This window comes from Camelus ferus, chromosome 8 (assembly GCF_009834535.1).
Source record: "Camelus ferus isolate YT-003-E chromosome 8, BCGSAC_Cfer_1.0, whole genome shotgun sequence".
NCBI lineage: Eukaryota > Metazoa > Chordata > Mammalia > Artiodactyla > Camelidae > Camelus > Camelus ferus.
In genome coordinates, this window is record NC_045703.1 from 59,867,049 (window position 1) to 59,894,988 (window position 27,940).

General features: G+C 38.0%; 3 protein-coding genes across 4 annotated transcripts in view; 1 reads left to right on the top strand and 2 right to left on the bottom strand.

The window, feature by feature from the left end:
- The window catches only part of LATS1 (large tumor suppressor kinase 1), a 36,852-nt gene extending 26,049 nt beyond the window's left edge, over positions 1-10,803 (bottom strand). The window contains exons 1-2 of one of the 2 annotated variants that reach the window (XM_032485132.1): positions 10,526-10,803; positions 2,983-3,140 (exon numbers count right to left, since the gene is read on the bottom strand). The gene's annotated coding sequence lies outside the window, so the exon portion shown is untranslated. The remainder of the gene's footprint in view (positions 1-2,982; positions 3,141-10,525) is intronic. The other variant, XM_032485131.1, reaches the window with a different exon arrangement.
- LOC116665438 lies at positions 9,994-14,975 on the top strand. The gene is given in 4 exon segments (XM_032485139.1): positions 9,994-10,390; positions 10,392-10,972; positions 13,970-14,047; positions 14,853-14,975. Coding segments are annotated over 4 exon segments (723 nt in total). The 5' UTR covers positions 9,994-10,354; the 3' UTR covers positions 14,881-14,975.
- Positions 14,694-27,624, bottom strand: NUP43 (nucleoporin 43). The gene is made up of 8 exons (XM_006185448.3): positions 27,440-27,624; positions 26,996-27,118; positions 26,132-26,209; positions 24,970-25,150; positions 23,494-23,629; positions 22,372-22,523; positions 20,141-20,263; positions 14,694-17,429 (listed from the first exon to the last, which is right to left on the bottom strand). Exons 1-8 carry the CDS (start codon positions 27,557-27,559, stop codon positions 17,200-17,202), a joined length of 1,143 nt encoding a protein of 380 aa, XP_006185510.1. The 5' UTR covers positions 27,560-27,624; the 3' UTR covers positions 14,694-17,199.
- Between the last annotated feature and the right edge of the window lie 316 nt (positions 27,625-27,940).

Sequence of the window (27,940 nt, forward strand, 5' to 3'; positions counted from 1 at the left end):
TCATGGGGTATACCTTCTAAGACCACTGGTGGATGCCTGAAACCTTGGATGGTATCCGACCCTACTACATACAGTAGACCCCTGAACAACACAGGTTTGGACTGCATGGGTCCACATACACACAGATTTTTTCCAATAAATACATACTACAGTACTACATGATCTGAGGCTGGCTGAATATGAGGATGCAGAACTGTGGATATGAAGAGCTGAATGTAAAGTTACACGCAAATTTTCAACAGCTTGGAGGGTTGGCACCCCAACTCCTGTGTTGCTCAAGGGTCAACTGTACTGTTTTTTCCTATACGTACATACCTATGATAAAGTTTAATTTATTAATTAGGCACAGTAAAAGATTAACAACTAATAATAAAATAGAACAAATATACTGTAATAAAAGTTATGCAAATGTAGTTTCTGTCTCTCTAAATACCTTACTGTATAAATGTAATGCCGTTTCCATCTTAACTAAGCATGTATATACTGTGGCCATAACTTTTATAGTTTGAGGTTTGACAGTAAAACTAGCACGAATTTCTCTTTCTTTCTACACAATTTCACTTACAGATTTGTCAGCACATCATTTTTTTTCCTTATTGAGAACTTTCACCCCTCCACTTTAAGGAAGCACTTCACAACTTCTCTTTGGCATATATCTAAATTGCCAGCATCACTATTCTTGTGCTTTGGAGCCATTATTAAGTAAAACATGAGTTGCTTGAACACAAGCACTGCATATGATGACAATCAATCTGATAACCCAGGTGGCTACTGAGTGACTTATGAGTGGGATACACTGGACAAAGGGATGACTTACTTCCTGGGTAGGATGAAGCCAGATGGCGTGAGATTACGTTCATGCTACTCAGAACAGTGCACAATTTAAAGCTTATGAATTATTTCTGGAATTTTCCATTTAATACTTTCAGACCACAGGTGACTGTAGGTAAGTGAAGTCTTAGAAAGTGAAACCACAGATAAGGGAAGACTACTGTATCAGGGGGAGAAATCTCACTGATTTAGGAGTTAAGAGACCTAGGTTATAGTTATGGCTCCATGAAGGATTACATGTCCCTATTTCCTAATCTACAGAATTACCTCAAGTACTGGTTATGATGATAAAAAATAATTTTAAGAGTGCTTTAGTAAGCACATAAAGTGCAGCTGACCCTTGAACAACACAGGGGCTTGGGGTGCCAGCCTTCCACACAGTGGAAAATTTGGGTGTAACTTATAATCCGTCCTCTGTACCTACAGTTCTGCATCCGTGGATTGTGTAGTACAGCAGTGTTTACTACTGAAAAAATCCACGTAGGAGTGGAGCTGTGCAGTTCAAACTCGTGTTGTTCAAGGGTCAATGGTATATACAAATGCAAGGGATTTCTAGTGAACAATACAATGGGCAACCTCTTATTATCAACTTCACCTGGTGGCTCCAATTTTAGGTTTTACAAATTAGACTTCAAGTATAAGATTGCTTTAAAAGGAAGGGCACTGCTGCTTTAAAACGGTTTTTAAACCGCTAGTCTAGAAGACACATTTATGCTTCAAAACCAGATGCTTAGGTTTATTTCTCAAACTGTGGACTGGGACTCTAGAGACAGTAAGACAGTAGGATGAGGAAAGGACCTCTAAGGACTTGTCTTATTCCTCATTTCATGCATGAATGGCTTCTACAATGCACTGGTGGAACAATCACCTAAAGTCCACTTAAATGTCCCCACTGAGAGGGAAATCACTAACTCAAGAAAGCCATTCCATTTGCAACAATTTCTAGATGTGTTTTATGTGGAGCACCATGAAATCTCCGTGCATATTTAGAGCCTGTTACAGCTGGTGCTAAACAACTTTATCCGCATTCTTATGCAACCATCACGTAACATGAGTGGTGATTACACTTAATGAGAATAGAAATAGGCTCTCAGTAGGTGATAATTAGCAATGTTTCATATCCCCATGGTTCCAGTTACAAACTATTTCACCCAAACTCTCTGAACCTCACTTTCCTCATCTACAAAGCAGAGATAGTAAACCTGTGTTACCTCCTCAAAGACCCTTTCCCTGGTTACCCAATTATCCCATTTTATTTTCTCAATACTTATCATTATCTAAAGTTATCTTATTTGTTTACTTGTTGTCAACCTCCCCTCACTGAAATAAAAACTCTGTAAGAGTGGAGGACATTATTTGTCTCATAACCACTGTCTGTCTACCATTTATATCAGAGCCTGGCGCATACTGAGTGCTCAATAAATATATGTTGACCAAATGAAATAAACATGTCTCCTAAATATCCCAGTTCCTTAAACTGTTCTTTAATTCATCATCCTCTTCTGGATACACTCTGGTTTGTCAAAATCCTGCTTTGCCAGAAAAGCACAGCATTTGTAATGAAAAAGCAAACAAAAATATTCAAGTCCTTGTTCTGTTAATTATTAGCAATGTGGACTTGGGCATTTAATTCTCTCAAAAATTGCCTCCTGAGGCAAAAAAAGTTAGAGTAAGAAGGTTTACCTTACGGCTTGAACAAGGATTAAGAAGAACAACCCAATACAACTAAAGGAATATACACACAATTGTTTAAAAATGTAGACTGCCCCTTGCAATACCACCTATAACAGCAAAAGATGACATCAACCTAGATGTTCATTGGTAATTGAGGAATTTATAGTACCTCTATATGTGATGAAGCAGATCTTCTGATGCAGTTCATGAACAGATACTCATAATATTCTTTAATATTCTTAAGCAAAAAGGGCAAATTTCAAAACACTATGTATAAAATAAAGCCATTTTCTATCCTAAAATTAGATTATGGTGATGGCTGTACAGCTCTGTAAACATACTACAGAATCACTGAATTGTGTACTTTAAATGAGTAAACCTTATGGTGTATAAACTGTATCTTATAGCTATTAAAAAGAAACCCTTTTTATTTAAAAAAATTATATTTATGGATATTAATTACATATATACGCATACATGAAAATTTGCAGAAAGCTTGAGACAGGATGAAACCCTGAAGCAGACCACTAGAGGCACAGTTTCCTGATGACATCACCTCTACTTTGTGGTATAATTGCTAAATTAGTTATGAATCAATCAAATTCTACTTGATAAGCAGCCCAAGTTTCTTCATTCTGTAAAAACAAAAATAATGAACTTTGTCATTGTTATGTCTGTCTACAACATAACCCAGTCTAATGATAATTACTTCATATATGAAATTAGGACTGATACATCTTGTGCTTTCATGAAGAAAGCTGGTCTCGAATGATAAGCCTTCCCAGAATATTAATTTAATAGCTTACTAATGAGTTTTTCTACAATTAACATTTAGCTCACCAGTCTAAAACTGCAGAATCTACCTCCTTGCCCTTTCCAAAAGGGAAGATATTTTCCATTTCCAGTTCTAGAACTTATCATTTCCCCATGATCGAGGATTAACAACAGTGGTTGTGCACTTTCACATGTCAGTTCACTTAGCACCTGGGCTGCCTTTCATTTATAGCATCTAGGTATTCCTTTAATATATCACTTATTTTAGATTTCAACTCCAAGTTAGCCATCACTTTATCATTACTTTACTATTTCCAAGATCATTCTCCTTGACAGAGAGGAAAAAAACAAAATAAGCATAGTGTTGCTTCTCTCTGTCAAGATATAGCATGTTTCCATCCTCCCAACACACAAATTGGTAAACAGTAGACAGTGCAAAAATATCTGTTAAACTAATAAATACAGGTGACTTATTCCTTTTTTTACTTTTTTGGAGGGGAGGTGGGGAAAGGGGGGAGAAATTAGGTTTATTTGTTTATTTATTAATGGAGGTACTGGTGAATGAACCCAGGACCTTGTGCATGCTAAGCAGGCCCTCTACCACTGAGCTATAACCTCCACCTCGACTTTCTTTTTACTCTTAGGAAAATATAATCTTGGTTCTTCCCCTAATTATAAAAAGATGCACCTTATTGAACAATTCAAATATTATATAATTATGTAAAGCAGAAGTCCCTCATAATTCCCTTCCTCAACAGAGAATCACTGTAGTAGCTGGATAATAACATCCCAAAAGATAACTACTTCTTCATCCCTGGAATCTGTAAAATGTTATCTTATTTAGAAAAGGGGACTTTGCAGATATCATTAAATTAAGGATCTTGAGATGTGGAGATTATCATGGATTATCTCAGTGAGCCGTACATGCGTGAGAGGTGGGGGAGATCTGATATACAGAGGAGGAAGCAATGTGACCATGGAGGCAGAGACTGGAGGGTGTGGTCAGAAGCCAAGGAATGCTGGCAGCTAAGAGAAGCTAGAAATAGCAAAGAACTGCTTTTCTCCTAGAACCTCCTATGGTAGAGTGGCCTTGCTGACAACTTGATTTTGGGCCAGTGATACTGTTTGGAATTCTAGCTTTCAGAACTGTAAGAGAATAAATTTTATTTATACTGTTTTAAGCCTTCAAGGTTGTAGTAATTTGTTACATAAGTCACAGGAAACGAATGCAATCATTATTAATACTGCATATTCTAGCATATATGACTTAATCAAGATGGGGTCAAAACACACAAAATATGCCATCCTCTTACATAATTATGTGAATTTACAAGAAGAGAATGTAATGTTGCCCAAACTCATCTGACCAAAGAACTATTTTTCTCCAGAGCATCTTATGAGATTCATTCTCTACATAATATACTTTAGAAAATGCTGGACCAGAGAGATTCATTCTAGTCCTATATTCCATAACTCTGTACTTTGATAATGCAATTACTAACACTCCTAACATTCAAGCGAGTGCACAATGGTCACAGAAATTACTTCTTGGATATGTGTGATAGTGTGTTTCAGGTTCAAATAAATGAATAATTTATTTATGCTTATCTCTTTCATGTACATGTTGAAATACTTGCAAATAAAATATGATGCCTGGAATTTATTTCAAAATAATCCGGTTTCGTGGTGAAGTGGATGGAAATACAGATGAGACAAAAGTAGTGATAAACTGATGATTGTTGTAGCTGGGTGATGGGTACCTGCGAGTTCACCGTACTATTCCCTTTACTTTTATGTATGCTGAATTTTCCAAAACAGAAAGTTAGAAAATAAAGAAAAGGAAATGACTATGGTGGATCTTGGAATGGTTCTGCTACAAATTATTCTTTTTCAAATACGAAGTACAGTAAAACACAAAGGATTTCTATAAAGAAACTATTGATTCCATGTAACAATATCATTTCAACATTAGCTTTTCAAGGGAAATAAACATTATATTTAAATACTCATTTCAGTTGTAAGATGATTGGCATCATCTGATTTCAGAAATGATGACATGGAAGAAATGTGGTATGTCTTTATCCAGTCACTATTGATTAACCTTGTGGCAGGGACCATATTCACATACTACCCTCTATCTCCCATATTTCCCAAAGCCCTTTGAGTAGAGATCTATAATGTGTGTCAGTTCTGTCTTATTCCTTCTTCAATGACATCCAGGTCACATTCTGAGATGGTAGCTTCACATTATAGAGGGAATGTGGGTCCCTAAGCCACTGATGGCTTACTACTGACCCCCAATGGACTTTGTATTAGCAAGACAGGAATCTCTATTGTGTTAAGCCATTAATATTTTCTAATTTGTTACCACAAAACAGCCTAATATCATTGTGGCAATAAACAAAGACTGTCCAATAAAAGTAGAATCTATTTATTCAGAGCTTGCTATAGCAAGGGAGTTACCCACTGTCACTCACGTATGGAAGAGACTCAAAGGCAGGTAGCAGAATGGAAGTTTTATACTAAAAAAAGGGAAGACTTCAGGTGTGCTCTGTAGATTGCTGCCACAAGGAAGCTGGAGGCCAGCTAACTAGAAATGGGGCATCCTATGTGATTGTTTTGGGTAGCATATTTGGTTTTCTCTGGTTGGTCCTGAGGGAAGCTTGCAATTACTGCTATTGCTACTAAGGCTGTGAATCAGAGCTGTATTTTCATATATGATCTGGCCATTGTCTACTTGTATATTTAGTCTCTCATTATTCTAATACAGAAATTGGTACCTAGAAGTGAGGTGCTGCTATAATATAAACCTAATATGGTATTGGCTAAGTGGTCAGTCTGAGGGCTTCAAGGAAACTGAGAATGGAGGCTGGAAATATGTTTCATAGTGGCAAAATATTTGATAAAATGGTTTGCCTGTTGTAACTTATAAGGTAACAAGGAACCTACTGAACTTGTCATTCTATGAAGAGAGTTTGGAAAAGAGAATCTTAGAAGTGTATGTTGGCTTCTGTTGGCTATTTGGCAAAGCATTATAAATAAATGATAAGGTCAAGAAAGCAGCTTATTTGCCAGCAGAAATAGAGAGGAGTAGAAAGAGTTCAGAAACTTAGTCTTGAGGAATTGGAAAAGTAGCTTGCTTTTAGACCCCAACACAAAGGGGTAGGATTCAAAGACTCTGAGCACAGATGTCCACCGAAATCTCTTAGCAGACTCAAGTACCTCAGTGTTTTAAAAAACAACATTAACGGTACGGCCTTCCCTCAAATAACCAAGTGAGAAGAGAAGTAAGAGTTCTCAAGTCTTTGGATGAGGTTACTAACACATGTGAACTTTGGTTATAGTTACTGAAACACAACTGACTGGACCTAAACATACCAGAGACTTAACTAACTTTGAGGAAATTGTTTTGTTAAAAACTTTTTAAAAAAAACTACTCAAGTTCAAACTAAAAAAAAGCCTTTAACTATTCAAAATCTAAAGCTCTTGGGCTCTCAATTTCTATGAGCAGTAATTTAGTCAAGAAAGATTTGCACCTTCCAAAGAGGGAATATTCCCCAAAAGTTCACATTTCATGTGGCCAAGGATGATAATGGAAGAAGAATTCCCAGAAGGTTCTTGGAGAACAATGGCCAACAGTTACAGAGAACAATGGAGGGAGGAGTTCCCCACTCCAGATAACTGAATCAAAGCGCTATCAAGGAATCTCCCCTTCCTCCAAGGCTGGTTGCTTTCACAAGATCTGCCTATGGAGATTTTTAAACTATTTTATTAGCAATTGCTCTTTCCCATTCTTCTCCTTCTCTGTGTTTGTGTGTCTGGTTTTTTTTTGGCAGGGGGAGGTAGTTTACTTATATACCTTTTAAGGAAGGTACTGGGGATTGAACCCAGGACCTTGTGCGTGCTAAGCATGCACTCTACCCTGAGATACACCTTTCCCCCTATAAATTTATTTTCTTCCCCTGAAAAATCGTTACTAAATAGATTGCTTGTTATAGACTTAACAGTGTCTTGGAACTGAGGAAATAAGACAGTTCAACCTCATCTTTTAAAGTAACTGTATATTGAATTACATCATGTGGATGTGTCATAACTTATCTATCCCCTACTGGTGGGCCTTTAGGTTAGTTCCAATTTTTTTCTCTTATAAATAACGTTCAAACACTGATAACTTCAATTGTATTGGTTTAACATTCTAGTTCTGAGGATCAGTGGTGAGTTCATTTTGTTACACTTCACAGCTTACGTGTATATACATATTCCTTGTACATATCAAAATTAGTTAATAAAAAATGTGATGATAAAAATTCTTGTGCACACAATGTTGAGCATTTCCCTTAAGATAAATTCCCAGAAGTGGAACTGCTGGGTCAGAGAGAACACATATTTAAAATTTTGATACTTACTGTAAGGTGGCCTTCCAGAAAGGTGGACTAATTTACAATCCCTCCAACAAGGTCTGGTTGACACTGGCATTAACAAATTTTAGTAATCTTTGCTGATATGATATGTGAAAACTCAATAAATAAAGAGAATTTTAGAAAGAAGTCTTCAATGCTAAAAAGCTTACCTTTTTAATCCATGTTACATGGTGCCAGACAACTAATACATAGTTTTGATCATGTTACCTCCCTACCTACCCTACTTTAACTTAGCAATTAAAGGCAGAGATCTGGAGTCAAACAGCAGGGAACAAATCCCAGTTCTACCAGTAACCAGCTTTGTAATCTCAGCAAGCTGTACTTCAGTTCCTTCATCTTCAGATGTGGGCAATAATGGTCCTATTTAATATGGTTATTTTAAGCATTAAATAGGTTTAATACATGTCAAATGTTTAGAATAAGTGCCTGGCTCAATAAATATGTTATTATCCTCTCACTCTTTCCACTATCTTACCTAGATTCTCCCCCATGTAACATACACTGTATATACTTGCTCTCAGCCAACATACCTTGTGCTTCTCTACTTTCATGTTCTTTCTTTTCCTGTTACTCTTCTTGGGAGAACCCCTGCCATATTTCTCCTTGTAGAAATTATATCCAACCTTTAAGGTGCCATTCAAATGCTTCATCATGAAGCTTTCATCGAACTGCCAGTTGTTATCTTCCTCTGAATTCCAAATGCACTTTGCACGGTCAAATAAAACTTGTTTCTGCCCTATTCTTGCACTTGTCTCATTTTTCCTACTAGATCACAGACTGACAGAGCACGGGTGTCTTGGAGATATATATATAGTCAGATGAGGGAATGGATCCAGAGAGGTAAAGTGGCCCCCCTAAGACCATATAGCTAGCTGGAGATCATGCTAGGAATGGACTCTACACATCCTGAGCCAGCCTAGGGCTCTTTTTACCATACCTACATATTTAGTTTTTCTAACTAAGGGATGGTGACTCACTCACATTCTTTGAAGGGATACTTAAATTGGTTAGACTGAACAGACAAAACCTTCATTTCTTAGAAAGTTCACACCTTCATCAAATGCAAGAATGTTAGTAAGTCCAAACAAATATTGCTGATACCTTGTCCAACTTAGGAGAACAGATCCCATTATATAAGAAGATTTCAAACTGTTACCGTTTGAATCAGGTTTATAAGAAAGATAGCCTGTCTCAATGCTCTGACTAAATCAGTCATGAGAATAGCTGTCTCAGCAGCATATTCTTAGTTGTTCATACAGCAACATTCAAGAATCTCTGCATACTGATTACATTTTCTCCAATTCACTTTCTAAGAATTAACTTACCAAAAGTGAAAACAATCACTATATTTTATCTTCATGCTGAAAAATGATGGCCATTTCTACTTGATAAAAATGTTCTCCAATGACTAAGTAACGTTTGTGGTCTACAAAAATCCCCCACTAATCTAAATACAACATCTAGAATGAAAACTGAATCACCAGAGTTGGAACTATTCCAAGACTACATTTGTGTAGAGTAATGAGGAGGAGGATTAAAAACAAAAATTCAACCTATAGAAGGAAATCCACATAGCATACCAAAAATACGTAGCAGAAGTATTTTATTATTTGCTTTTGGAGAGTGGCAAGTGATATATTCAGTACATATTCAGGCAAAGAAAAAACTGGGCCTCCCCAAGCGTGTATCATGATCTAGTTCCTTGCAGTAGCAGCCGATCAGAGCACAATGCTGCTACTTTTACTGTTAAAATCAAATTCCTCCACTGCCTTAGGGAATCAACTAGCCCATTTTACCTGTCTGCCAACTTACTAAAGTAATCACCTTAATTAAATCACAAGTGTATATAACTTTGGACAGAACATTCATTCCAATTATAATGTCCTATCTTTTTCCTCCAGATGGAGGATATTTGGTAAAAAAATTCTTAAGCCTCAACATATAATCCATAAAGGCCTGACAAGCTTCATGATTCAAATCCATTTCCATACATTATTTGTGTGTGAGATTATACTTATTTCTCACTAGATTTATGAATAACTTCTATACGAAGATATAATATTTTGAGTTACACTAACATATGGGTCGACAGACATAAAATTTTATTCCCTTAGAAAAGAACTTACAATTGGAGAAGAAAATAACTTTCAACTGGAAAGAATGGGGTTAAATCAAGTCACCTGAAAGTTATTCTTTGTGATACAAACGCTTCTTGAAGTTACAATAAACAATGTTCCTTTAATTTCCTTCCTTCTCTATATTTTTACACACACTTCTACTCCAAAAAGGCCCCTCCATTTCTCCTACCCCTTCCAACTACGAACAGTAACCTACTTACAGTGAACTGTAAACAGAAATTCCCAGTATTTCTTTAAGGTTTATCTAAGATCGGGTTCCTCTGGGATGCAAAGAACTGTGGCTCTTTCACTGCAAGTTTCCTTCAAAACCACCTTTCGCCTTCCCTCCCTCCTAGACACCGATGACCCGTGCGTGTTGGGGATAAGGGTGAAGGTGTGAGGGAGACAGTCCGCTCAAGGCCTCCAGGCTCTTCCCAACCTAACCTGAACTTCCAAGGCCGCAAAGCCTGGGGCTCTTCCTCCAGCCCCGGGCGCGGCCAACCCTCGCTTCCCCAGGGCAGGGCTCCGCTCAGGTCGATGCAACCAGCCAAGTTGGGCCCGCACCGGACCGGACCGGCCCGCCCGTATGCAGCAGCCCCTGGACCCCCGCCAGCGGGGATGGGCGTGGGCCCCGGCGGCCACCGCCCGGCCAACTCGGGCTCGGGAGGAGAGAGTGCGCCCCACCCGCTACGCCAGCCTCGGACCTACCTGCAGGGGAGAGCGGGGCTCCTGGACAGCGGCCACGGGCCGGAGGGCAGGCGCCGAGGAGGCTGCAGCCCGTCCCAGGGACCCCAAGTATCCCCGGTGGGGCAGGGCGGGCAGAAACGCTGGGGGGTTGCCGCGGGCCAGCGCGGCCCGTCGCGGGGGTCGCGGGGACCTGGTTCTCTCCTTAGCACCAGGCCACCGCCGCCGCCGCCGCCATTTTGCCTTCCACTCGGTGTCGCCGCCGCCGCACTCCGCTGCAGGTTTCCCGGATGTGGGCATTTCCCGGCGTCGCTTGCGCGGGGGCCGAGGACTGGGGGCTTCTGCCCGCCCGGCGACGGGGAGCGAGCGCGCCGCCTGTGGCCTCCGGCTCCCCGTAGTCGCCCGCTCCTCTGCGTGTCCGCGAGCGTCGCCCCGCGTCGCCCCGCGTCGTCCCCGCCTTGCGCTGCCCAGGTGACGCCCCGGCTGGTGGTGTCAGGCTCTCCCTCTCCCAAGCCCACTCATTTATTTCGATGTCTCTCTTTTTTCAATTGAGCTGTTTCTATGGACTAATAGAGAATAAAAGATGAGCATCTGGAGTTTATTTCTCAAAAGGAAACAGTAGTGTGTTGCTCTCTGACACCTCGATGTGGACATCGGGATTCGAGATTTCTGGTGGCTTTGAAATAAATTGATTTTTGCTTTTCCCACGTAAATCTGTGAGTTTAAGTATTTTATGAATCAGCCAGATGAATACATTCTCGAACCAGAACGGACCAGAGAGTTGAGATTTTTAATCTGTCAACTGAATCTGAAGAAGAGGAAGTCATTATTGCCATAATTGGAATAACGGTGACTGAGAGAAAAGGCTTTATTTCTTGTTTAATTGAATTGGAAGTTGGGGGTGGGGTCATTGGGTGTATGATGTTTGAAGGTCCTGTCCACTCTTTGTAAAGAGCGCCTTTGCCAATTCTGCCTCTAGAAAATATATGCAGTTAGTCTTTTCAAATATCTCCTTTCATCATTTTTCTACTAGACACTAACTATAACTTTTTTTTTTTTCAATTAAAGACTTCCCCCCCCCCCCGATGTTGAATTTGTTGCCGGCTACTGTATCCAGAGTTCAAATGTGAAAACCTCTGTTAAAAGATTACATTCCACTTGGTTGAAAACCTGTATTTCACAAGCACAGAGTTTGTAGAAGATAGAACAAAGTGAATCACTTAATAGCCTTAGGTCTTACTTTCTTCAACTGGAGAACTGGGTAACCTGCAAAGTATCTTTCAGCTTCAAAACTGCATGAGTTATATGAATCTAGTATGTTCAGAGTCCTGCTTGCCCTTTCCAGAAGGATTCTATATCTGGAACAGCATACTGCCTCCCACACTTTGTCACCTCTGTCACCAACCCTCAGAACTTCTTCATTTAAGCTCTTCAATTCTCTCTAAACCTAAAGGCAGGTATCTCCAAAAACTACTGTCTTTGGGAAAATTCCAAGATAATTCAAGGAGCTCATTAAATTGCTCTGGTAGGACCAAGAGGTTTACTCCTGTGAAGTAGGGGAAGAAAAGAGCAGGGAAAGGAGAGAGGGCATGGTCAGGAGAGAAGAAACAACCAAGATGAAAAGTAGCTGAGACTCTGCGAAGGGGTGGAGGTGAAAGACCAGGGAAATGCTTACTAGAGGTGCTGGCTGTCTAAGAATGGCAGTATCTGCCATTGTATTTAAAGGTCTTTGTATTGCTGTGATGGAAAATCTTTGGTCCAGCTTCAGCCTACTCAACCCCTCAATGCTTCATTGAATAGGGATTTTTTATTTCCTTTTATTTTTATCAATGGGTGTAGGGGGCCAAATTTCATGCTTGGGTGACAGTAGGAACAGAGGCAGCACACATGGAAGAAGCCTGGAGGGCAATGTGGTCCTGAGAACACAGGCCCTCCCACGAATTCATACTATCTTAGGGGAAGTCTCTAGATTGAGCAGACCACACTTAGGAGTGGAGAATGGTATTCTACCTCCTTGAGAGTGGAGAATCTACATAAATTATTTGGAGTTCTGAGCAGACTTGTCTCTTGTCCATTTTATTCAAACATTTATTCTTATCAGTGTGGATTCATGGATATTTATTTAATAGTTTGGATATTTTCTATATTTTGTTGATCAAATTGTTCCAGCTTTGGCTATTGGAGCTCTTCCAGTTAGCTTCTGTGTCCCTATGACACTGCCATCATTGTGGGCTTTTTTTTTTTTTTTTAACTTTATTACTTTCTGGTGCTACAAGATGCTACAAGCCACCTATTTTATTTCCTGCCCCTTCAAGGAGCCCTGGTTCCTTTTATTGGAGAACAGTATTACAAAACAAATCTGGGTTCTAGGCATGTTCATGGCTACTGGGGTAATCCTTGTTTGTGAGATACCTTTGGCTAAGAAATTTTAAAATTTAAATTGATTTCATACTATGCAGGGGTAAGATCTGTGTTTTGATTTGTTGCAGCTAGTATTTTACAGTCTAGTATTAATTACAATTTAGCTTCTTATATCCGTAGCCTGTACAAAAATTGTTTTGACAGTTGATGCATTTCTGATAGCAGTGCTAGGCTGGTCTCTCAGCTACTGTCCCCTCAAAGTCCAGTCATGACAATTTGGAATTGAACGTTAGTTTATTTTTAATTAATTTTTTTTTACCTGATCAGCTAGAGTCCAGTCATTCTACTTCTCTCTTCTCACTCCCACCCCCCTTCGTGGTTTTCTCCCTCTTCTAATATAGTGAAATGTTGAAACTGTTTTGATGATCAGATGATTGTAGTCTAGGCTGTTAGTTATTTTATTCTATATTGCCACTTAACATTAATTGCCATTCAGAATAATACCAGTGAAAGTTTAAACAGTCGCCTATCATAGTTTGGATCTCCCCAGGTTTCATTATCTGTAAAAGAAGAGTACTGCTACTCTTCAGACCATCTAATTAGTCTAAGCTAGATACCATATTGATACCATAAGCTTAAATGAAGGCTTGATATAAACTATACACAAGTGAATTTAGTATGCTTCTTGGACAAGTTCCAGAATGGATTATTAGAAGGATGTTTCCACAATACTATGAAGTAGAAGTGTTATTCACAAAGGACAAGGAACTTTTCAATTATGCCAAAATTTTGGTAGGATGATAGCTATACCATGGGAGTTTTCTCACAGTAGCCTTGTGAAAAAGATAAATGAATGGGGCAGACTGTCAATAAATTAGGTTGGTTTATAAATATTTCACAGCAGTAGCCAAATACCAACGTTTCATGTGCCACTGATAATTGGGAAGACTCTAGGAGTGGGCCTATGCACTCAGTCCATTTAACCTATCTCCTCGTGGGGAGAACACGTTGGGAAATTCTGAAAATGATCAGCTTCTGCAGAAAAGATTCAGTCATGATTGTTAGTTCTTTCCTACAGTGAAATAAAATTTCCGTCTTTTTAAACAGGAGTATGGACCAACAGCAAAGGATCAAAACCACCTGCATGAACTCAAGAATACGGAACTATGGCTTAGGGAGTATCAGGTATGAAAAATTAAGGGTTTAAGTTCAACTAGTCATCAGTCTAACTGAACAAATGTCAGAATAGCTGAAACAGCATTGCAGAGGAATATTGTACCCAGAACCAGAATAGATTTCTGTCATACTATCAGCAAGGCAGACACCACTGGAAAAGTGTTCATTTTGGAAGTCACACTTTAATGACGGCCTTTGGCAAATGAGGTATTTTTTAAAGGGAAGACAAAATTGTGAGTTGTTTAGTTTACACTGATTCAGTGCATGAATTGTGAGTTCAGTTTAGTTTACACTCAGACATGAGCTCTGTTCTTGAGCTTGTGGTCCAGCAGAGGGAGACAGCCTGCTTTCACAAATGGCCGTAAGCACAATATATGCTCTGCACAATGGGCTCTTGATGCAGAGTGCAATTTAGCCAAGGGAAGGCTTTCTTGAGAAAATGACACCTCAAAGGAGTCCAGAAGGGTATGCAGGATTTAGCCAAGAAGGGCAAGAAAGGCGGGGAAGGGAACCTTGCCCACAAGGAACAATTGAAGGGATTTTAAAAGCTTACCCCAAAGAAGCTACAATCTGTATTTTCAATATTTGAATATATGATGAAAGAAATTGAAAAATTTTTTGTGCCTCCTGAGGAAAGAAGACAAGTGAAAGCAAATTTCAGTTTACGTGAACATTCATTTATTTAGTGAAATCTTATAGTAAAAGACCCCAACATAATGCAAATTTGATAAATTGGTGATTGGTTCTGTCTTATAGTAGGTTCCCATGATCATTTCATTAACCCACAATAACATGATTCTACCCTTTTTTATAGGATTGTTTGGGATACCACTCACACATGAAAACCCTGCCATAATGCTCTATCAGAGCTGTCCAAATGTGGAGGCTGCATTGGAAAATGGGAAACTTGATCATGGTACATTTTCAAGTAGAGTTGGATAATTGGCTGGGAATGCTGTGGAAGTGATGATTAAATTTAGGTTGGAGATGCCCTCTGAGCTATCTTCCACCTCTGAGTTCCTACAGCCCTCAAAAAACTCTACTTGATAGTTTCATGAATAAAGGCAGTAAGTGACAATGAACAAATTCATATATTAGGGTTTTATTTATACTATATAAAGCTTATGTTTCTTATTAAATCTAGCAAAACTCATCAACTGATTGAAAATGTAACACTATTCAAATGTACTGTCTCTCATTTACTGTTACAAATACACTTAAAGCAAAGCAAAGCTTTAAACTTAAAACTTGTTTCCAGTCCAAGTTAGTATTCTAAGCCTATATGGCTGGTTTCCTCCGTCTACCAATTATTTACTGAAAGGATCAAGGGAAATTGTATACATCGCTGCTGGAAACTGAAGAGGGTGCTGAGAAGGTGAAACCTTTAAACTTTTCAGCAACAAATAATATGGATCACAGTGGAGGCACAAGTTTGCCATTCACTGAACATGGAAAATGTGCCACCTGGGAACTAGGGTCTTCCAGGAGTGAGATCAGCTTTGGGCCCACTCAAAGCAAGGATGTTAGCCTCTTCCATAGAATGGGAGGAGTCCTGTACTGGGTGAAAAGAGGGACACAGCAGCAAGACATTCATACAAAGGGAAATATAAAGTCAAAGGAAAATTCTTAGCTATATTTTTATTATTGAATCCATCTGTTTACTGCTAGAGAATGTGCATCCACAAATATAACATGTATGGTATACTGCATTAAAAAAATTATATACATTGATGGATAGAAAAGGGTATGAAACAAATTATCTCTGTTTGAGATTATAAGTACTTAAATTTTTCTTTTGATTGTTTTTTTCCTGTAATGAATGACTTTTTGTAATAACAGGAAGTTTAAAAATTAGTCCCAGCAATAAAACTATAAATAAATTACAAATTCCTATTAGCAATATTTTCTTTCCTTCTCGAATTCTTTGAAACTCAAAGATACTAATTATCTTTAATGAAATAGTTTGAGCCAAATGTATACAGCAGATGTGTATATGTACTCCATTTTAAAATGTTAACAAAAAAACAAAACTCAAAAAACCCTGAGGTAAGGTGGCATAAAAAAATTGAAAATATTTATTGGGGCAGAAAAACAAAACTTGAAAATTACTATTATTGGGATTGTAAAGTAAATAGACATACACTTCAATTGTGTAATACGAGTGATTTGTCATTAAGGTCTTATCAGTTCAATAATGCATTTAATGTAACAAACTTTAGAAAGGCAGTATCATAAAATTATCTTAAAACACTACATGTTAGGTCATCATTAACACTTTGGATAAGGATAAAGATGGCAAAACTCTTTACTCTTACTGTATCATCATACCAGACTCATACATGTTACCTGCTAAATTTAAGTTCAAAAGGTGTCTCACTTATCAATGTCAAGTTCTATTTTATTGTACAATATCCAGTTCAGCAATTTTCAACTATGTTGTAAAATCAAATAAGAGCAAAAATCCTTAGAAAAAAATGTATTTGTCTTTTTCCTTTTTAATAAAAATAAAGTTGGGTCTTTATTTTTAATAAAAACAAAGTTGACAGAGTTCTGTTCAAATCCATTCTAAGAGAATCTGTCAAAACATTTTCACCTTTAAAAAAATCTGAACACTACAAAAATTTGTCAATTTTGCTCTACTCAATTCTTTCTGGAAAAAGTGTATTGAAATTATTAAGGAAATAAAATGTGGAAGAATTGAAAAAAATACTTGCAGTAAAAAGAATAAATACTAACATTGGCTAATGCCACCAGGGAGCGGTATGCCCCATATACTATTCATAAAAAGGCTAGAAACTCCTTGGTAGCATTATTATTAAATTGTATGACATTATTAAGCTCTACAACATCAAAAAATGAAGAGCTGATTCCATAAGCTGTCCAGAATTGTCTGTTTGAAGGCAGTGCATTTATGACCACAAGGATTCCTGATGTTCTTCCATACATTCCAATTATTTTGCCATTAGTCATCAATCAGACTCTAGCGACTAACTGTTAGAGCAGGATTCAGTTAACAAAAGCCAAAACTGGGCATCGACATTAACAACAGTTTACGGATGCTTCCCCTGCAAATTTCACATTTTCCAATAATGAAAATTTGCATAGAAGTTGGAATTTGAAAGGTTCCAACTGTATGTTTTACATGAAATCTTATAGTATTTTCATGAAAAAAGCTGTCTAGTAACATAAATTGCTTCTGCATCGGTTCCACAAACAAGACAAGGACCTAAAACATCCAAACTGTTCACAGACAAAGTCCTGTTGGGAAGCAAGCTTGTGATTTCAATACGGTCTTTGGCAGGATCAGTGCTGAGCCAGGAACTTATCAGAGATTGGTGAACATTAGCCTGGTTACTAATGCTGTGAGACAAAAAAGTACTATTTCTTCCTCCTGAGGGAAAAAAAGAAGAGGGAAAAACATCTTTCAAGACTAATTTTATACTAGTAAACACCTGAAATTCCAGTATTTTTAAGAGGCAATGATTTAAACATGTTTTAATTCTCAAGACTAACAGGCTGATAATTCCATATTATACAGCACAATTTTTGACCAAAGGTTTATTTAGGGGTATTAAATACTCAAGTTTCCATGGGATACTATGGCTGTCAAACCTGAAATCTTCAGCAAAGCAGAAGATTCATTTTGACCCTGTTTTCTTGTTTATTCTTTAATGAAAAGCCTCAGAAATGTAGCAAAATGGCCAAAAGACAATAAGAGAAAAAGAGATTTAAAATGAAGATAATATATAGAAATCTAAGCTGTCAGGTAATCAAAAAATGAAGTGATCATGAGAAAACTTCTGGATGTATTTCTAAAAATATATTTATTTCCATACTTCTAAAAATATAATCAACTTGCTTTAGATCTTTTATTGTTAGCCTTTATGTTAGGTAAATGTTCTTAAAAGTAGAATTTTAGAACACTACCAGATTATAAACTTTTATCTCTGACAGTGCTCTGTATTTAATAGAGGATTAAGTGGTACAGAAGCAGTATATTTCAATCTTAGCAATCATCTGCAATTTTCTTTCCTCTCAACTTTCTGCCAAACCAAATAAGGACAGATTTCATTTATTTAATAAATGGTTGAGTATCTACTATATGCCAGGCTCTGGGCTAAGTGCTGGGAATGAAAAAGGTAAAGTCCCTGATATCTTGAAACTTAAAGATTATGGGTTTAAATCTTGCTGATCCTTGAAAGTCCAGCTCAACTTCCTTTTCTAAGAAGAATTTGAAGATGACTCTAGTTCATGCTTCTCTTTTCTTTCCTGGAACCCTCAACACTTGTATGCACCACTAATCATTTACTACCTATGTGGGGTAGGGTATAGCTCAGTGGTAGAGCATATGCTTAGCATGAGAAGGCCTGGGTTCAATCCCCAGTGCCTCCGTTAAAAAAAAAAAATTTACTACCTTATAATATGTCTTAGATCATGATTTCACTTTCACTTTTTTTGCAAGAGCAGGTTGCATAGATTATTTTACCTTTTCACAGAGTCTAGTACTGTCCCTTGCAATACTAGACAAAGGCTACTTCCAGTCTAACCAAGGTTCTTCAAACAGTAAAATTTCAAATGCAAGATAGTGGGCATAAGAGTAGAAAAATAAACACCAAGTGCTTAGCTAATCCTTAGATAAAATTATTAGTTTCTCTGGAAACATAAGACAGATCATGCAACTCCCCTGCTCAAAAATTTCCAGTAGCTTCTATCACCCTTGGAATAAAATCTAAAGTCCTTATCACAGTCTCCAAAGTCCTGCTCCTCAGCCAATCCCCACCTGTCGCCCGCATGTTGAGCTGCAGCCAAGTGGCCTCCTTGCCTTTTTGTCTCAGGCCCTTGGAATGTGCTGTTTCCTCTGCCTGGAGTGCTTTCCTATGACTCACAACTTCACTTCTTCAGGTCTCTGCTCTGATGTTCTCTCTGCCAAGTGGCCTCTCCCCCAATTAATTCTTTATCCCCCCACTCTGCTTCACTTGCTCATAGTCATCAGAGTACTTGGTCCAGTTCTTTTCCTTTTTACTCTCAGTCTCCTTTCCTACTTTTCTATGCTCTACTATGTATCATACAGACAAACTCCATTTTCCAGGTTCCCTTGCCATCTGCCTTCCAGGCAGACCCTGCCCATGGGAGATACTGCTGTGGGTGATGGGAAGGCAGACCAGGGGAGCAGCTCCAGGTTTTTGGCAACGACCACATGGGCAGTAATACCAGCCCCAGCTGAGGTGGCACCTTTTCTGCTGACCCAGGACCAACTTTGACAGCACTTCCAACAGCACAGCAGCAGAGGTGCTAACAACTGTTGATATCTGGGCATTACTCGTTTTTGCTGTTTGCCGTTCCAGCATCCCTCCTTTTGTTCTTCTAGTCCTTCTAACCCATGTGAAACCAATTCCTCTAAATCTAGGGTAGGTTCTGCTTTTCTGATTGGACTTTCGCTGAAACACTATCTATTTATTTATTGTCTACTGGAATATTTGCTCTATGTGCCTTGAGGCTTTTCTGCTCACTGTCGTGGGCTCTAACAGCTAGAAGAGTGCCAGCATGTGGCAGGCATCTGATAAATGTTTGCTGAATGAATGAACGAATAAACTTTGGAACCACAGACAAACTCAAAAAAAGGAAGCTTAGGAAATGCCAAAACAGAAACAAAAATACTCCTTAATTTTAAGTATATAGTTTCTGGCTGACCTTTACTTGCCTCTGTCTTTAATCAGGAGACAGGGTCTTTTAGTCTGAGGAGAAAGCAGTACCTTAATACATAACAGACCGACTTTTGTCCTGCCATACACCCCTGACAATGTAACATAAGAGAGTTATCAGTGCCTATCTTACGGTATGAGGGCCCAGAACAGTGTACTCACAAATAAGACCCTTGGCTACCTGCAGTTAGCCACCTAATAAGCATTTCTAGTCATGAGCAGTATGGCAGTAAGTGGCTGACAGTCAGATTGCAAGCTCTGTGATACTAGAATTCACCCTGAGGCCAGACAGTGGAAACATTTTTGTCATTCCTTAATGTTAACAATATGAGAATTTGTACTTTGATGTTTTAAAAATATAATAAAGTTACATACAAGAATCTTCATTAAAACTTTTTACCTTGGTGAAAGAGTGATGATTTCTCAGGTACATCTGTGGAGGCATCCCAATGCCAGAGAGATCCATCTTCAGAACAAGTAAATAGATGATCTGGGTTGGATGGGTGAAAGTGAACTTCCCACACTAAAAGATAAGAACCAGGAAGCTTATTCCTGTGTAGATATAAGTTGAATAAACGTAAAAAACCTGTCTCTAGACATCATCTTCAATTAACCTCCATCACACACCTTCAAACTTCACGCTTATGATAAAAATCAAAGGCTTCAAAATCAAAGAGAAGACATAATATAGCTCTCCAAATGGCTAAAACATGTATATAGGATAAAAAAGCCAAGTAAATCTAATTGTGTATTGGGCTAGCAAGTGAATGAGAATAAATGCTAATCATCTGACCTATTACATTTTTTAATGGGAAAGTATGACAATGGGATAATTCTGAAAAGATTTTTAAAAAATTGTTAAGTTCTCTTATTTTCAATTCCTGTGTCATTAACCTATGAAGATTATATTATTGGAAACAGAGAGAGAAGACTATAAAATTAGTATACAAGTGACTTTCTAAGAGGGAGAGTCCAATTTTGGCTCATGCCAGGATCTAGATACTTCTGGCCTGTGTCACAGAAATAGCAACTAGCTTCTAGCAAACCCAAACCTGGAAATGCTCCGAAAGTCTGGATCCAGTTTCAGGTGAAGGGCTTTTAAGAAGCCAGCTTGGGACTAGGGACTCCTCAAGCCCTAAACTTTAAGGGAACTTTGTGTACCAACAAACATCTGGGAGCCCAGGACTGGCCAAGGCTCCTAAGGAAGTTATCTACACCATGAAGGTAAAACAGTATAGTCTGTGAACAAGGGTTCTGTAATTCTGGGTTAGGTGACCTGAAAGAGGCAGCAGAGAAAGTGCCCAGAGTGCAGCCTAAAAAGTGCAAGGCACGTGTTTGTAAGCTGGCAATTCTCATTCTGACGGTTACCACAATTAAACATCATGCCACCAACCAAAAGGTCACCCTCCTGAGGAAAAGAATGTGTTCTGGGTGAGACCCTGCGTAAAGCACATTCTTACTGTTTCATTAAAACAAAGTGAAACAACAACAACAAAACAACAAAAAAAACTGAAACAAAACAGCCTGCAGAGCCATTAGCAGACTGCCCAAATGTACATTCTTACATAGTTATGAATATATTTCAATATTATTGAAAGTGTATTAATGTACTTTCAAATTAGAAAACAAACTCTATAAAATATCTTATTTCATTTCTAGCCAAGAGTCAGGATGAATTCAAAATACACTACAAGCCATGACAGCTGTGTGTTTTGCTTAACAATATAGGCCAGCAGTTAAAAGCGAGCAGGTAAGAAGAGATCTGAAAGTCTGGAATTCTGCTACCACTGGGTAGTAACATCAGACTGAGGGCATGCCCTATTCTTTTTTTCTTTTTTCCTGGACATAGCTATCTCTGGAAGAGGCAAAAAATTTCTATCCCTTTATCTGTTTCTTAAATATCTTAAAAATCATTTATTTTCCCAAAGTAATAATGTGAAACTTAAAATGAGAAGTTGCAATACTGGTATAATGTTTACTCTTTTATACTTTTATTCAAACATTAATACCAACTTCTCTTACATCAGAATTCAAAACTATAATCCACCTGGCATGTGGTGGTAAAATGAAAAATTCCTGTTCAGCCAAAATTTCTCCACCAAAATCAAAAGACAAACATGAAAAAAAAAAAAAAACAAAAAAAACCAAGAGCTTATATCTTTTGTTCTTGTTAAAAGGAAAAAAAAAGGTACAATACAAACTGAAGAACACACAGATTAACAAATATTGAAATCAACAGCCTGCATTTGCATAGGAAAAGGGCATTCTCACATATTGGATATAGCAATATAAACTGGTATTATTTTTATGTAGAACAATCTGACAACATGAATCACAGCTTTAAAATGACAAACTTTTTGGCTTATCAATTCTACTTCTAAAAATTATCCTAAGAAAAAAGCACATAAAGATGAATATATAAGGATAATCACTACGGTTTTCTGTATAATAATGAAACATGTTAAAGAATATAAATGTCAAATATAAAGAGATTAGTTAATTATTATAAATTTATACAATTCAGTCAAAAGCTCTGATGTAGAATGATCCATATATATCGTTATGGAAAGGTACTTACAATATACCATGCAGTTCACCCACCAAAACCTTATATATCTCCACAACACTTACTTTCAGCTTCATGAGCCTTCAAGAGGGACACAGGCATTGTACCTTGTCTAACATCCCAAATACTCAACATTCCATCCTGGCCACCGGTAGCTACAACGTGCTGCTGGTTGGGATGTCTATCAACACAGTGGAGGGGCACTCTGTCACCAGTCCTTTAATGGGAGATACAAGGACTTCAAACAATTGTAAAGTATAATTTATCTTTGAATAATCCATGAAACATGTTTCAGTCCAGTAACTAAATGGTAACTTTGTGGTTGGAGCTACTGGCTGAACTTATGTCAAAAAACTAACTACATTCAATATATTTCTAAACATTAGAATTTGGGGAGAGGATTAAAGGCCAAAGTTATTCTTTCTTTCTTCAATTTGCAGACATAAGGAGCAAAATAATTTGATGATATACAGAAGATTTCCATTTCTTGGCTTTTTAAAAACATTACATATCAGCTAAACAGCATATTCCTTGCTTCCCTTATTTAATCCTTAGTTTATATAATTTTCTTTTCAGCTTGATACATGTTATTTTCTTATTAGAGAAGATAAGGTTGTACACATAGAAAGGGGATTTCTGCTTTGGAAAAATATCTTGGATTTTATTTTTCTCCCAATCCCTTCTAGAGTGTATTACACCCACTATTAATTTGATGAAAAAAATAAGTTTTCCATTAAATAATATAAACTTCAAAGAGATAACATAAACTTGTGAATCAATACAACAAATATTTACTAAATGCAGCATGGTAATTTCAAGCTTATCAAATTATATAGTTGACTATTGAACAACATGGGTCTACCTATATGCAAAGTATTTTTCACTAGTAAATACTACTGTACAGATGATCCACGGTTGGTTGAATCTGGGGATGTGCAGCCTCTGATACAGAGGATTCTGGGTATATAGAGCAGTGACTATAAATTATACATAGATTTTCAGGTGTTTAGAGGGTCAGTGACCCTAACCCCCATGTTGTTCAAGGGTCAACCATATTTGCTTTATTAAATTTAATCAGGGATTATCCTCTACCATGCAATTAAAATACAATATGGTTTAAAGTCAGTTGCTATAAATAATCAAATAAACTTTGCTTTATACTACTGAAATCACAAATCAAAACTTACAGTGATAATATCTGAGAGGGCTCATTTCCTTGTTGTCTGAAATCCCATATTTTTAACTGTCCAATGGAATTTACTGTAAGAATCTCAGGTGTTCGAAGGAAGGTTACAGCATGGAGGGTACTGCTATCTGCATTGTCTACAAATTAAGAAAACAGCAGTGTGTGTTAATGGGTCTGCCTTTTCCATGAAAATCTTAAATTGCATTCCTTCTATTGACTGCAATGTTACAAGCAAAATTTAAGTAAGTCACAGTTTAATTTCTATAGAGAAATGCACAGTAATATATATGTAAAATGGACTCTCCTTTGATAGAAAAACTGTATCACTCACAGGACACCTGAACTGTTTATTTTTTTAAATAGAGGGCTGAGTTTTCACATATTTCTAATTCCACTTAACATTGTTACCCTCCATTTTTGAGAGAGCTGTTCAAGCTCCTCTATATTCAATTTTCTTTCCCACTACTTAACCCAGAGCCTCCATTTTATTGGACCAAACTCCAGCGCTTCCTCCAGAGTTCACTCTGACCTTGTAGTGCTGACTCACTGCAAGTCTACTCATCTTATTCCTCATGAAATCCTTCTCGAATGCTTTAATAGTTCTTTTCTTTGTCCTTGAATGTTTAAGTTTATGCCACATAATTTAGCATATACTTATGGACTTTTGTTTTGTGACACTCTTCCAAACTGCTACCAGGCATTGGTCCTTAATAATTAAACAAATGGTGATCCTCAGATCTAAAAATCATAACACAAAAAACTGATTCATGGGCTCAATCCACAGAGGTTCTGATTCAGGAAGTCTAAGGTGATGGGCTGTTAAAAATCAGCTCAGGCAAGTCTGTGCAGAGCATGGTTGAGAACTACTACACTAGAACAATCCTTCCGAAGCATGATAGGGAGTACATCACCCTTTGCTCAAAAACGTTCAACAGCTCCTTAGTTGCCCACCTAACAAAATGTAACTTCTACAGCTGTGCATTAGATTCTATACATCCTGGCCACAACTTTTTTTTTCTATTGTATGTTTATACCACATTTTATTTATCCGTCTGTTGATGGACATCCTGGCCACAATTTACCTTTCTTGTTTCACCTCTCACTTCTTCTATACAAATACCTAAAGTCAGGTCAAACTACACTTTCTATCATCTTCTGAATGGTCTTACCCTGCTTCCGTGCTGTCCTCTTTTTCTGGTGTGCCATCTTTTAGCATTACTTATGTCTAGACCCTAAATTAAATTAATTGCCACCTGCCATTCAATTCTTTATCTGATAATCCCCTCCAGCTCTCTCACCCAAATTTCTCTTTCCTCTAGTCCCACCTTCATACATGCCTTATCAACATACAGTCTTGATAAAGGGATCCTGCTTTGTATATTTTTAAATCCCTCGAACACCTAGCGTTGTGTTTACTTAGCACATAGTAGGTGCTCGATTACTATGTGATAGACAAAAGAAATATGATTTTTCTTACCTATAGTTCTTACAGCTTCCTTGTGATCAGCTCTGAAGAGATTTATTCGACCATCTTCTCCAACTGTGACAATTTCTGGGTTGCTACACACAACACCCGTGCATGGTGCACTGCTACAGGAAGGGCTGCCCGGGCCCGTGTGGTAGTGAGCTGCTGTCCACTGCTGGCTGACTGACAGAGTCTAGGTGTCAGAAATGACGATATGATTAATCAACCCAAAGCTCCAAAAAAATACCACTTTCCCCAACTAAAATGTTTAAAATTCTGTCTCACACCCTTCTAGAAAAAGAATACTCTTTTTCCTTCATATTTCCAAGTATTAAAGTCTAGAAGCTACTTCCATCAAAGCTCTGTATATACCAGATTAGATTCCCCCAAAAAAGGCTGTTTATAATATTCCAAACTTACTTCAAGCTAAAAAAATGGTTTTTGGGTATCAGGTAACTACATGATCAAAAGCAACTCTAAATTCTTAAGTGAACTGGCCTACATCTAAGAGATAAATCTCTGTAGTGCTTTCCAAATGACTCCATTAAGAAAAATACTTAACAAGATCCGGATCTTACATTTACCAAGCGCTTCTATTAGTAAGATGACCTTTACTAACTCCAAAATCTAAATAAGCATTCTCTTCCAGCAACTTAAAACTGTTACCTCAAGTTGGGCTACTTTAAAGGACTGCCCTTATCACTACGCTCAGCACTCTTAGGCTTTAGCACACAAGAAAGGTATTGAAAAAACTGTCAACCCTTCATACAGTGTGTCTTCTCTTCTAGTGAAAACCTAGGTTCTATCTAAAGAAGCAAAGCAGCTGGTCCTGTTCTCTCTCCTGATACCTGAGCTAGAAGGTGCTCTTTCTTTCTTCAAAAGACCAGAACAGGATCTTAAAAGAGAGAATTAAAGGAAAATTACTTGCCAGAATACTTCATTGCTAGACCTAATCTAATAGAATTTAAGAGATACCCAATTTCAATCATAGTTCAAACAAACATAGCCCTAGAATTAATCTACTAAAAGATAGATATTTTCCTCCTTCATGTTTTGAGACTATAAAATTTTATTATTTGTGTCATTATTAAGTATAATCTTATTTAAGACTTCCTAAGAATAATTAAAATGCAAATAATTAAAATGTTTCAGTTTTCAAACAAAAGTTCTTTACCTGGTTATTTGGATGGTGAAGTAAAACTGTTACACATCCTGTTGATGAAGCAGCTACAATTCTTTCCTGGTCAAAAAACTAAACAAAAAATTCCTGCTTGTTATAGATTCATAAATATTCATAAGGAGGAAGCTTATTTGTTTAACTCATTTAGTAGTACAACAATTTTAAAATGCAAAGAGCCTGTAAATGCTAAGCAAGTAAAATGTGATAGGTCCACACAAATAAAAGTATTTTCGTTAAGAATGAATAACTAATTTTTTTCTCTCTAAACTCGTTCACCTGAAAGTATCATTCCCAGGGTTAGGCAATTTTCCACAGAACAAAATACAGGGACTTTGAAGTCATACAGATCAGAATCTGAAAATCCCATTCCCACCACTTACTACTGGCTTTTAGACCTTGGCTAAGTTATGTTCTCTAAGCCTTGCTAAACCTGCAAAGCAGAGAACTAATCTCTACTTAGGTGGTTGTTATGAAAATTCAAAAAGCAAAAATATGTAAAGTGCCCTGCATAGTATTTATCACATAGTATATGCTCAAAAGATCTTAGTCTCAGTTTTCTCATTAGTAAAACAGAGATAGCAATACTTGATTCACAAGCAGTTACTGAGAATTAAATTAACTTATGTAAAGCTCCCCAAACAGTGCGTGGTAAATAGTAGATGGTCAACCAGACAAACAAGCTAGGATTAATTCTGCATCCCCTTCCTCAGTCCTGATTCTGGCAAATCATAACCTACAGAGAACTCAGTTTCTTGTAAACCCAGGGTGAGACTAGACAAACTTTAAGGCCCTTTACGTCTCTAAATGTAGTACCCTCAGTATTTTAAAAGTTAATTTTTGTATATTACACAAACTTACTTGTAAATCCATTACATCACCATGGTGTCTGATATCACACAATAACTGATGGTCTCCTTCAAACCCTCCATCAGGGTCCAAGTTCCCAAAATCTCCAATAGACCACAGTGAGACATAATTTTCCTGTAAAGCAGAAAGTTTTATCTTGAAATGATATATACGTCAAACTCTAAAATTAAAATTTGCATTGCCTACAGTCAACCTTGCTTTAAAAGCATCTCAGGAAAATGGCATGATGATTATTAAAAACACAACGAGATTCAAGGCTCAGGCACCCTATCGATGGCTCTGAGGTACAGGGCAACCGAGTCTGAGATGGGCATTCGAGGCACAGAGAAGGACGAGAGGAGCTAAAAGCCGAGAGAGTTCGCGCGCCGGCGGCCGGGGGCGCGGCTCTAGGAAGGAGGGAGGAGGCAGGGCTCCCCGGCCTGGGAGCAGGGGTACCTCATTGTCCCAGGACCCCGTGGCGAAGGTCTCTGCGGTCTGTAGGCTCCCCGGAGGCAGCGGTCGCCAGCGAGTCTTGCTGATTTTCTGTGACACAAACTTAGCATAAATTTCCTCCATGCCGAAAACAATCGCGGCACGTACAGCAAGAAGCACACCGCGCGCCACTCAGTCCCGCCCCTTCCCGCGGAGTCCTGATTGGACCGGACCTTAAGGGGGACGGTGGCTGCAGAGAACCAATTCTCCTCCGTCTGCGGTGCGGAACGAACGAGCCAGCGGGAGGCAGATGGGACGCCCTTCCTGAAGGCAGCTAAGGCAGCGGCTCTGACCGAGGCAAGAGTGTGCTGGTCCCGGTGCTGTAGTACCTGCTCCTAATCTGCAAAGTCAGTACAGGAATACTGAGGCAATACATTTGTGCAATAATTACGCAATGTAGGACAAATTTAAGGGCAAAAACAAAATCAATGTAAGAGAAACCACTCAGTAGACACACCTAAGCAT